The sequence below is a fragment of the Muntiacus reevesi genome, chromosome 22, assembly GCF_963930625.1.
Source record: "Muntiacus reevesi chromosome 22, mMunRee1.1, whole genome shotgun sequence".
Taxonomy (NCBI): Eukaryota; Metazoa; Chordata; class Mammalia; order Artiodactyla; family Cervidae; genus Muntiacus; species Muntiacus reevesi.
Window position 1 is genome coordinate 20349632 of NC_089270.1, and position 12262 is coordinate 20361893.

The 12262-nt window shown below is 40.5% G+C and overlaps 1 protein-coding gene across 2 annotated transcripts in view; it reads left to right on the forward strand.

Annotated features, from left to right (window-relative positions):
- Positions 1–3699: 3699 nt before the first annotated feature.
- Positions 3700–12262, forward strand: part of PRKG2 (protein kinase cGMP-dependent 2) — a 99703-nt gene continuing 91140 nt past the window's right edge. For both annotated transcript variants that reach the window (XM_065914292.1, XM_065914293.1), the window contains exon 1: positions 3700–4160. In XM_065914292.1, the coding sequence (XP_065770364.1) occupies positions 3700–4160 (461 nt within the window). The remainder of the gene's footprint in view (positions 4161–12262) is intronic.

Sequence of the window (12262 nt, forward strand, 5' to 3'; positions counted from 1 at the left end):
GGATGTTCATTAGAATTATTGTGGTAATCATTTTGTGATATGTATAAATCAAATCATTATGCTGTAAACCTTACATTTATACAGTGCTGCATGTCAATTGTATTTCAATAAAGCCGGAAGGAAAAAATTCCTGATCTTTATCTCCAAGGTCATTTCTTCTTACTTTACACGCTGTTCTCTGATTATAAGAATGATCTAAGAACTTATAGTTGCTAGATAGATAGAACAACATCCTGTGGTTTAATTGTGACTAGTAATACATATTTGCGAAATGGTTTTTCTCTCTTAATGACTGATACAGACAGGAAACAAAGTGAGTCTAATTAGGTTTTATGAAGCCAGACACTCGAAGCTTTGGCTTGAGAGACACCAACATTGAAATAGGTGAACTAAGAAATCAGACTTAGTATTTATTGAGTCCTTTGGTAGCTTCCTTACATGTCTTAAATTAGTGACCTGGAAGATGGGTAGTTATTTCACTTCATTTCATCCCTCTTTGGAATTCTAAACCCTTCCAAAGATTTATTCAGTTTGCAGACTGATGTCTTTAAAACCACAGAATAGCTGGATATTTAAAATGGATAACCAACAAGGACCTACTGTATAGCATATGGATCTCTGCTCAGTGTTATGTGGCAGTCTGGATGAGAGGGGAGTTGGGGGAGGATGGATACACGTATTAATACATGTATGGCTGAGTCCCTTTGCTGTTCACTTGAAACTTTTACAATATTGTTTGTTAATCCACTACACCGCAATACAAAATAAAAAGTTTAAAAACAAGCAAACAAAAATCAGAGAATAGCTGGTGTTTTGGGGAGGATTTAACCACCTTTACATAATTGTGGTTTGAGTTTGCAAAATTATTGAATTGGTACAGAATGTTTTGACTACCATACCTAGGGTAAAAATGATCCTCTAAGCCTTTTCATATTTAGAATGCTAGAACTCTTCTCCTGTGTCGAATTTGACTTCCAAATCATGGGACTGTGCCCCTGGTATAGTACATGACACTTAGTTAGGTCTTAGGAAGCAATTGTTTCTATAAATAAAGAATGAGTTGTTAGTTTAGTTTAATATTAGATTTAAAAGTTTTTGTGCTTACTTTTGTTCTTTATAAGATGATTTCTTTCCCCCCACCCATTCTTCTCCCTTTATCCTGCCTTGGATTAGAAATGCTTGTCCATGAACCAGAAAAGTACGTCTAGAAAATATTTCACTGCTGCATGTTAAAAACTTGTGCACACATTAATTTAAGGTCCCTCTGGGGGCACCCTTCTTATGCTTGTCATTCAGAATCTCATTCAAGTTTATTCTCAAGTCCCAATCTAACATCTTCTTAATTGCTTATTCAGGTTACCTTGGTGTCCAGGGCCACATCTTTGAATTCTAGTCTCCCTAACCTTTTTATATATTCCTAATATATAAGAATAGCAAATGCTGCCAAGTCAACAGAAGCTTAAAGGTTAAGCCTGCCACATCTCTGCAACATATTAAGGCAATTCTCTGGAGGCTGATGTTTATTAATGCCTACTTTGAACCTGAGTTCTATGAAGAATGTCTGGGTATTGCAAGATTGCTTTTATAAGTATATTTATTTTCTGTTTCTACCATCTATCTTAGGTGACCTGCCTTAGCTCCTGGGATGCATCTGTTTGAAACTCAGAGGCTGTGTGTGTCTTTGTCTTTGTTGTCTTCATTTTAGAGGTCACAATGATTCTGGTAGAGCCAGTAAAATCAGTCTAAGCCTTTCATTTCTCTCTGAGCTTGAAACTTGGAGAGAGAGTGAGGAAAGAATATGTGGGATTTATAACTTCAAAGTTCCATCGTTCTCTTCATATATTAGATAATGAGCATCATTCAAACTTAGTTTACAAGTTTCTTGGGTGATGGCTGTCAAAAATCACACACACAAAAGTACGGAATTTCAAAAGCTAGCCTAAAAAGACTTAAACTTTATGATACTTAATCAAAGCGGTATTTTCCAGTCTTCAGCCTTTTGAGTTCTCTTTTTTTGATTTTGCTCATATGTGTTTATTAACCGCAGATGATTTCTTTTCTGTTTTCATTGAATTGACTCAGAAAAGCTAAATACCTAACTAACCGTCAAGTTTTTCTGGTGCCAATTATTTATAATTTGTAATGAATGTTAAAACGAATACATAGCTATTGAACCAAAAAGAAACGTTTTTGAATTAACTAAAATCTTGCCTCACATTCCCCAATCTGCATTTTACCTCCTGAGACTTACTGGAGGAGTAACTGACTGCTTTGGGGCATACACTGAGGATATTCTTTTCAGGAAAATAATAGAGCATTGAACCATAGGTTGTCATTTTTTGGGACAACCTTGGTTTTGGGATATAAAGTAAAGAATATCAAAGAATCCCCATCCTTGTTTTTACCTTCTGGTAACTGCCGTCCGGCAGCTTCCTGGGTGGCCTTTGTGGTAAAGAGCCCACCTGCTAAACCAGGAGATGTGAGAGACACAGGTTCGATCCCTGGGTAAGGAAGATCGCCTGGAGGAGGGCATGGCAACCCACTCCAATATTCTTGCCTGGAGAATCCTCTGGACAGAGGAAGATGGCGGACTATAGTCCATGGGGTTGTAAAGAGTCGGACCCGACTGAAGCGACTTAGCATGCAGGCACTCATGCACGAACTGCCATCCACATGTTTGTAAAGGCGAGCGTTGTCAGAAAAGCCAAACTTGGGTTCGATGCATGAGACAGGGTGCTCAGGGCTGGTGCCCTGGGATGACCCAGAGGGATGGGATGGGGAGGGAGGGTCAGGATGGGGAACACATGTACACCCATGGCTGATTCATGTGAATGTATGGCAAAACCCACCACAATATTGTAAAGTAATTAACCTCCAATTAAAATAAATTTAAAAAAAGAAAAATAAAAAAGAAAGAAAAGCCAAACTTAATAGGCACCTAGGGCTGAAGAAACATGCTAATAAGGCAACCCCAGCTCTGCCTCCTCCCACCCCGAGGAATGCAGATGTGTTGTTTTCTAAATCAGGGGAAGCTTTTTCAGTGGAGCTGCTCCGGAAGCTGGGAGCATTGTGACATTAACAAGCTCCTTGGCTTTCTGTCTTGGCCATGCTGACATCCGAATGGCGGTTCTGTCCTGATGCTTTTGACAGTTGTCGGGAGAGAACAACCAAAGAGAACAGCAGGTAACGCAGGCCGTGTGTGCAAAATGCTTAGGTGTGATGCTTTTGCCAACAATGGGATGGGAGAGAAGGAACCCAAGAGCCAGTCCCTCCTCATGGAGGAACCGATGAAAGCAATCCATGGCGTTCCTTCTGGAAGGGTTGGGAATTTATTGCTTAGGAAACAGCCATGAGTGCTGTGTTTCCATTTATGAAACAGAGTAGAACGAGAGGAGCAGCGGGGGCCGCTGGAAAGGGAAACTTCACGGCATGCGTGTGTGCTAAGTTGCTTCAGTCGTGTCTGACTCCTTGTGACCCTGTGCACCATAACCTGCTAGGTTCCTCTGTCTCCAGACAAGAATTCTGGAGTGGGTTGCCATGCTGTCCTCCAGGAGATCTTCCCGACCCAGGGATCGAACCCTCATCTCTTAACATTTTCTGCATTGGCGGGTGGGTTCTTTACCTCTAGCGCCACCCGGGAAGCCGGAAACTGCACGAGGTAACCTCCGATTCTGTGCCTCTCTCAGGTCCTTGAGCAAAATGGGAAATGGTTCGGTGAAACCCAAACACTCCAAGAATCCAGATGGGCAGCCCGGGAACCTCACCGCCAGCGCCCTCCGGAGCAGGGTGACAGAGCTGGAAAGAGAGCTGAGGAGGAAGGATGCTGAGATCCAGGAGCGGGAGTACCACCTGAAGGAGCTGCGGGAGCAGCTGTCCAAACAGACTGTGGCCATCGCCGAGCTGACCGAGGAGCTGCAGAGCAAGTGCATTCAGCTGAACAAGCTTCAGGACGTGGTGCACCTGCAGGGAGGAAGCCTGCCCCGGGCGTCCCCGGACAAAGTGCCTCTTGAGGTTCAGCGGAAGACCTCGGGACTGGTGTCCCTCCACAGCAGGAGGGGAGCGAAGGCTGGAGTGTCCGCCGAGCCGACCACCCGAACCTATGACCTCAACAAACCCCCCGAATTTTCCTTTGAGAAAGCAAGAGTCAGAAAGGACTCCAGGTAAGACGTTCCCCCAGCCTTTTGGCTCCTATGGCGTTCACATGATGAAATGTTAGAGTGCTATTTACTGAGTCTCCTGGGTGGACAAGAGTGTATGGAACCTTTTCAGATTTTGGATAGAGGGGTTGAGGAAGTGGTTTGTTTTGCAACAGTCTCCCTTGAATCAGGACTTCTCTTGAAAGCAGAACTTGTGCTATACCTGGACTTTGATTCGTGATTTGTATAACTGTGGAGCTGAGCTTACAAAAGTCACTTCCCTGATCTTGAAAACCCTAAGGGAGTGAAAAGGTAGTTTTAGGAAGTTTACCTTTCTCTCTTCCTATAGAAGTGGACTTAACGGTATACACAAATCACACATTATTAACAATATGTGTAGCAAAAGTCACTTCTTAGCACTTTAGTCTGTAAGCGTCATGAAAAAGGGATAAGCTGGTACCTCTAAGGGGGATGAATTCATTCATTCATCCCACAGTTTCACTTGAGCACTGCCCTCTGCCAGCCTCTGTGTTAGATGCTAAGTATATATTAGTGAATAAATAGACACAGAGCCTCTCTCATGCGGGGATGGTATACATAGAAACAAGTAAACACTGTGTAATTGTTAATTAATACAAATTATATGATGAAACAGACAGCATAGTGGGTAGTATCTGGGGTTGGGGGCGAGAAGGGTAAGGAGGCAACAGAATTAGGATTGTTACAGAGGCCTGGCAGAGGAGGTGACCTTGAACTGAGACCCAAAGGAGGAAAAGAAACATAGACCAGGTGGAGCATTTCAGGCATGGGCAACAATTACAAGCTAGAAGTAATTTTAAAATTAAGGATCTTTAAAAAAAAATGTAATTATTTACCACAGTCTTCTCATGTGTGCATGTGTGCATGTGTGTGTGTGTGTGTGTGTGTGTGTGTGTGTGTGTGTATCTTTTTCTTGCTAAAGATTGAATTTCCTAACCAGGAGAGATTGACTAGAAACATCATGAATTAGGATCTCCTTTCTGCACTGTTTTTAAGTGAGTAAAATTTCTTAGTTGAAATTAGATATTTTGCCTTGATTGTCTTGTCTGAGCCTGGATCCCTCTTTCAAAGTGCAAGATTTGTGAAATGAAAACAACTTTTAATTTATTCACATATAAGTAATATAAATCAAGATAAAACATCTGACTTACACAAATAAGTGATTAATTTTGACAACAGGATTATAAAGGAAGGTTTAATTCATCAGTTTGTTGACAGTGCTTGGGACATAGTGAATGATCGATAAATATTTGTTAAAGAAACAAGTCGTGCTAGAGTATTAATCATAATATTGTGTGGCTGAAAGAATCTGTTTAATATTGGAGTTTAGAAGAGTTTTTTTTTAAGCCAAGAGTTTATTTATTAGTTGGTTTAGAAAAGTCTTATCTATTCCCATTGCAAACATAATAATTATTTATTTTTAATGATATGAATTCAGAAATTATAAATGCTGCTTAAAAACATATACTTGTTTTTCAATTGAACATCATAGTATTCTCTTTTGATGTATAAGGTATATATGTACATAATAAGTATCATATATTATGCATTATATAGGGGCTTCCCGTGTGGCTTTGTGGTAAAGAATCTGCCTGCCAATGCAGGAGACACAAGAGACTAGGGTTCAATCCCTGGGGCGGGAAGATCCCCTGGAGGGGGAAATGGAAACCCACTCCAGTATTCTTGCCTCAGAAATCCCATGTACAGAGGAGCCTGGTTGGCTGCAGTCCATGGAGTTGCAAAGAGTCCAACATGACTTAGGCTGAACATGCACACATACATTATATTACTGTATAGTGTTTGTTGTTGTTGAATCACTAAGCTGTGTCCAACTCTTTGTGACCCCATGGACTGCAGCACATTGGGCTTCCTGTCCTTCACTGTCTCCTGGAGTTGGCTTAAACTCATGCCCATTGAGTCAGTGATGCTATCCAACCATCTGCATCCTCTGTTGTCCACTTCTCCTCCTGCCCTCAGTCTTTCCCAGCATTGGGGTCTTTTCTAATGAATCAGCTCTTTGCATCAGGTGGATAAAGTATTGGGGCTTCAGCTTCAGCAGCCGTCCTTCTAATGAACATTCAGAGTTGATTTCCTTTAGGATTGATTGGTTTGATCTCCTTGCTGTCCAGGAGACTGCCAAGAGTCTTCTCCAGCACCGCAGTTTGAAAGCATCAGTTCTTCAGCACTCAACCTTTAGGGTCCAACTCTCACATCTGCACCTGACTACTGGAAAAACCATAGCTTTGACTATATGAACCTTTGTCGGCAAAGTGATGTCTCTGCTTTTTAATATTCTGTCTAGGTTTGTCATAGCTTTCCTTTTAAGGAGCAAGCATCTTTTAATTTCATGGCTGCAGACATAATCTGCAGTGATTTTGGAGCCTAAGAAAATAAAATCTGTCCCTGCTTCCACATTTCCCCTTCTATTTGCCATGAAGTGATGGGACTGGATGCCATGATCTTAGTTTTTTGTTTTTTTTTTTTTGCTTTTTTTTTTTTTTTTTTATTAGTTGGAGGCTAATTACTTCACAACATTTCAGTGGGTTTTATCATACATTGACATGAATCAGCCATGGATTTACATGTATTCCCCATCCCGATCCCCCCTCCCACCTCCCTCTCCACCCGATTCCTCTGGGTCCTCCCAGTGCACCAGGCCCGAGCACTTGTCTCATGCATCCCACCTGGGCTGGTGATCTGTTTCACCATAGCTAATATACATGCTGTTCTTTCAAAACATCCCACCCTCACCTTCTCCCACAGAGTTCAAAAGTCTGTTCTGTACATCTGTGTCTCTTTTTCTGTTTTGCATATAGGGTTATCGTTACCATCTTTCTAAATTCCATATATATGTGTTAGTATGCTGTAATGTTCTTTATCTTTCTGGCTTACTTCACTCTATATAATGGGCTCCAGTTTCATCCATCTCATTAGAACTGATTCAAATGAATTCTTTTTAACAGCTGAGTAATATTCCATGGTGTATATGTACCACAGCTTCCTTATCCATTCATTTGAGTTTTAAGCCAGCTTTTCACTCCTCTTTCAGGAGTCTCTTTAGTTCCTCCTTGCTTTCTGTCATTAGAGTGGTATCATCTGCTTATCTGAGGTTGTTGATATTTCTTCCAGCAAACTTTACTGTATATACAAGCCCATTGCTATCTGGAAGAATTTCTGTCTGTAATTAATATATTGTGCTTATGTATAGTATACACAATTTTTGGAGGTAATAATTTTTGTTGGTAAATGGTATATTGTACTTGTGTAAGGTATACATTATACATGTATATATACATGTATGTGTACCTTTCACAAGCACGATATATCATGCATGTATACTATACATAAGCACAATATATTATTTACCCACAAAAATTCTTTCAGATAGCAATGTGCTTGTATATCTAGAAGTGTGAGAGGATGTAATAGCAATTCAACTTCTTTGACCATCTTCCTACATATCCCATCATATTTTACCTCATGAAGAAAGATTATTTTCAATTACTTTGTTCCAAAGATTTATGTTCATTTGAGTCCTACTTCTGGTGTTAGGTAACAAAACCATTCAAGATAAATGCATTCCTCTTTATTTTTATAAGCTCTATTATAACAAGATAAAGGAAATCAGCAGCTAGGCACAGTTCATTGTTGGGCCAAACCACCTCTGTAGTGAGTGAGTGGGACACAGAAGAGGAAAGACCTTTTAACCCTTGAGTAAGGATGAGCAATGATTCCCCTCAAACATCTTAAAGGCAAGCCCAGTGAATACAAGCTTGCACTGGGGACACGATGAAGAAACAGGATAATTGATTCTGTAATGATTAAGTCCTAAAGAGACCACATTAAATCCTCTATGTCTTCATAATCCCTTTATGCTTTCATAGAGCCTTTTGGTTCTAAATTCAAAAATTAATTAGAATATGGGAGCTACTCTTTTTCATTGACTGATTTTTGTTTTATTTCCCCTTGCAGACATTTATGCCTCAATTTTTCGTTCCAAAGAGCCTTTCCCCTTAAGTCTGGAATAATGGTCTAAACACAGATAGCTAGCATCACCAATTCAGAGATTTAAAGTGTTCCAGTTTTTGGAAGGTTCTCAGTATTACAATTCACTTTCCATTTTCCAGTAGTTCCAGCTTGGGAGAAAGGCTTTAAGTAAAGTTTGAATATTTTAATTCATAAATTTTGTAAGAAATAACTTTCTAAAAGTTAGAAAAGATGGGATTGCCGTTCACTGATACAATGATTATGGACAGTATCCATTGGTTTGGCTACTTTTCCAAGCAATTACTATTAGACATTAGAGAGTTTTCAGATGTCAGTCAAAATAGTGCCTTCATTTACTGGATTGGCCAAAAAATTCACTAGAGTTTTTCTGTAAGATAATTCAGAAAAACCCAAACTAACTTTTGGCCAACCCGGTATTTTTAGGTTCTCATGATTTATTTGTTGAACTTTATAAAGTTTTCTGGCTGAGTTCATGACTAAACTTGTCTCTACTAATATGTACCAACTACATTTTGGATCAGGCCCCCCTCTACACCCTCAATCTGAAAGCCATTGGGTGTCTAATTTGTTTTTTTGTCAAAAAGGCAGTCTCTGATGAGTACTTAACGGTGAGCAAGAAAGTGAGGGGAGACACGGAGCCCTCCTGCAGTCAGCAGCATGAGGGAGATAGGAAGTACTGAGAAAAACCGGAGAACAACATCCGAGGGAAATGACACATGTGGAACCTGAAGGTTCAGATTCAGGAATTCATGAGAGGCTGTCAAACCCATGTCACCACAGTCTGTGAGTTTGCTGAGGCCCCTGGGCTCAAATGTACTATACATGGCAAGTGAACCTAAGCAATTACCAGGCAGCCCACTCATGCCACCTCTGTGTACTTGTAGGGCCTGAAGGGGTAGCTTAAACGGTATAGTTATACCTCCCTGCTTTATTTGGAGGAACTTGTATGCTCTAGTGTTATTGGAAAACTCCTGGAATTTGTCTCTTGCAAAATTCAAAGGGCCACTTTTTAAGATCAGGTTCTAGAATAACCCAGTGCTGTCCCAGAGAATTTTCTGCAATGATGGAAACGTCCTGTAACCTATGTTGCCCGATACAGTAGCTAGTAGCATGAATGTGGCTGTTGAGCCCTGGACATGTGGCCAGTGCCCTGAGGAATTGAATTTTTAGTTTCAACTTATTTTAAAATTAGATAGCCACATGGGTCTAATGACCACTGTATTGGATACTGCAGTTCTGGATGATGTAGTTTTGACTGTAACTGCTATCTAGAACTTTATAGACAAGATAAGACCTGCATTCAGTATCAGGACAGAGTCATAGAAAATGAGAATGAGCTGGTCGAATTGGGGTGGACACCATGTCGTCTTCAACTGCATGAACCTTCCATCAATCATAGTCTTTCATAGGGTTGTGGCTGTGTGCCCACTGACCATTTGAGATCGTCAGAAGCATACAGCCGTGTGGGCACGTAGCCCATTTTATAGGCCCTCAGCCTTACTGAACTATCATAAATCATGATGAGTCAGAGCATTACAGTATATCAAATACTCTGATCTCTGATTTAAATTTATTATGATAACTAAAGAAGGTTTAGAGCTGGAAGAACCTTAGAGGTTGTTTCACGCTTCTCCTCTACTGGAGAAGTCAGGAAACAGGTGCAGGGGAGTTGCAGGATAGGCCATGGTAAGTGGCAGAGCTAGGATTAGAACCCAAGATTCTTGACTTTGAAATCAGTTCTTTCTCTCCAAAAGCCTGGTGTTACTTTTTTGGATTTGCCTCTTGCTGCATGTCAAGCTCAAAGACACTACCAAGCCAAAGAGTGGGAGAAGAAAGGATTTATTACTTGCAGCAGTAAAGAGAACACCAGGGATATTTCTCAAAGAAATAGGTCCCTAACAGCAAAACTGCGCAAGTTTTAACCTAAGGGTGCATGTGTATTTATGAACAGACTTGAGCAGTGTGTGCCTATTCATGGAGGGCCTGGAGCAGAGGCACATTCAGCATAGAGTTGGAGCAAAGACTGAGAGAGTCCTGGCCCTCGCTGATTAAAATCAACAAAGGTCAGCAAAGGTCATCATCATCATTCCTTAGGTTCCAGTTAGTCTGGTGGCTGAGACTCAAGGGAGTTTTGGATCCTGCAAAATAGTTCAAGAATGTGTTTCAGTCTGATTTGTTTGAAATAGAACCTGGGAATCTTTACAGCTGATTTATTGTCTCCAATATGGTTAAGTTAGCAAGGATTGGGACCAGGCTTAGGTCACAAAATGGTTTAAGGCTTAAAATGGCTTCTCTTATGTCAACAAAGTGATAGCTGGTTCTCTTCTCCTGGGGGTCCCCAACCCTACGTACTTACACAAGTGTTCTTAAAGCAATCCACAGTCAGGTTAGTTTGGGCACCAGTCTGCTCTATTTGACACACCCTATTCACTGGTAGGAAGAACAGTGGTGCTTCCTGGCTTCTTCCAAGCAGAGCTGAGCAGAGCTTATCCGTTTCATTAATATTCACCAGGTGCTGAAGCCTCAGAGCTCAGGCCTATGTGAAAAGGACACAGAGAATGGTTTTGATCTGGTGATACAGGCTGTGATATATCTGGAGGGGCATGAATGGGTTCCAAAATGAGCACAGTGCTTCTCAAGGCTGAGAACTGAATATCAAGGGCAAAGGTGGGCAAGAAAGAGCTCAGATCGCATTTCTGTCCATGTTTGACCTGCCTTGAACACCAAGACAACCGTGTCTCCAGAGGTCAGACCTTTTACTGAAATTAAATTTTCTGTCTATGTAGACGTGGTTTAGCAAACTTCAGCACCGGCAGAACAAAATTACAAGCTCATGCAGAACGTCTGGTGGAACACAGGCAGATTAATCAGAGACATCTGGCAAGTTGCTGGTATGCCTGCCTTTCACTAAGAACGCTTAAACTATCATTTGAAACTATTGTTCTTCTTTGAAAAGGAAAGATAAAACAGACCTGCTGTTTGACTTCAAATGTTGACTCTAGTGTTCGGAAGGACAGTTAGTCTCATTTGTCACTCCCACCCCAGGAGCAGAGTAGGTAAAAGTGGAACATGCGTGTGAGTCACCCTTTTAAACAAGATATGGAAAAACAGCAAGGAAGAGTATCTTTTTTATCATTTGTTCTTCATTTCTAAAGCAGTGCTGAACATTTCAATCCACCTTATAAAAATGCAGCTCTTCTACTGAGCAAAAGTATTTCCATGGAATGATCATGATTACAGTAATAACAACATTTATACATCACTAATGATATGCCAGACACCACTCTGAGTGCTTCACAACATGGAATTATTTAATCTTCAAAGTAAAAATATGAGATGTGTATTATTATTGTCACAATCATAGTAGGTATGATTATTATATACCATTTTATATATGAGAAAACTGAGGCATACAAAATTAAATAATTGCCTGAGGTTACACAGCTTTTACTATTGGAAGTAGGATTCAAAACCAAGAAGTGTGCTGTCTCTTCGAGGGACTTCCTTGGTGATCTAGTGGTTAAGACTCTGTGCTCTCAAAGCAGGGGGCCCAGGTTTGATCCCTGGACAGGGAACTAGATCCCACATGCTGCAGCTAAGACCCGAAGCAGCCAAATAAATAAATATTTTTTAAAAAAGTCTGTTCAGAGCAAAGACTGACTGTGTAGCACAGAACTATATTCAATATCTCATAATAACCTCAACTGGAAAAGAATCTGAAAAAGAACATTTTGTATACATATTTATAGAATGTAGAGTTCCAAAGAATAGCAAGGAGAGATAAGAAAGCCTTCCTTAGCAATCAATGCAAAGAAATAGAGGAAAACAACAGAATGGGAAGACTAGATCTCTTCAAGAAAATTAGAGATACCAAGGGAATATTTCATGCAAAGATGGGTTTGATAAAGGACAGAAATGGTATGGACCTAACAGAAGCAGAAGATATTAAGAAGAGGTGGCAAGAATACACAGAAGAACTGTCAAAAAAGATCTTCATTACCCAGATAATCACAATGGTGTGATCACTCACCTAGAGTCAGACATCTTGGAATGTGAAGTCAAGTGGGCCTTAGAAAGCA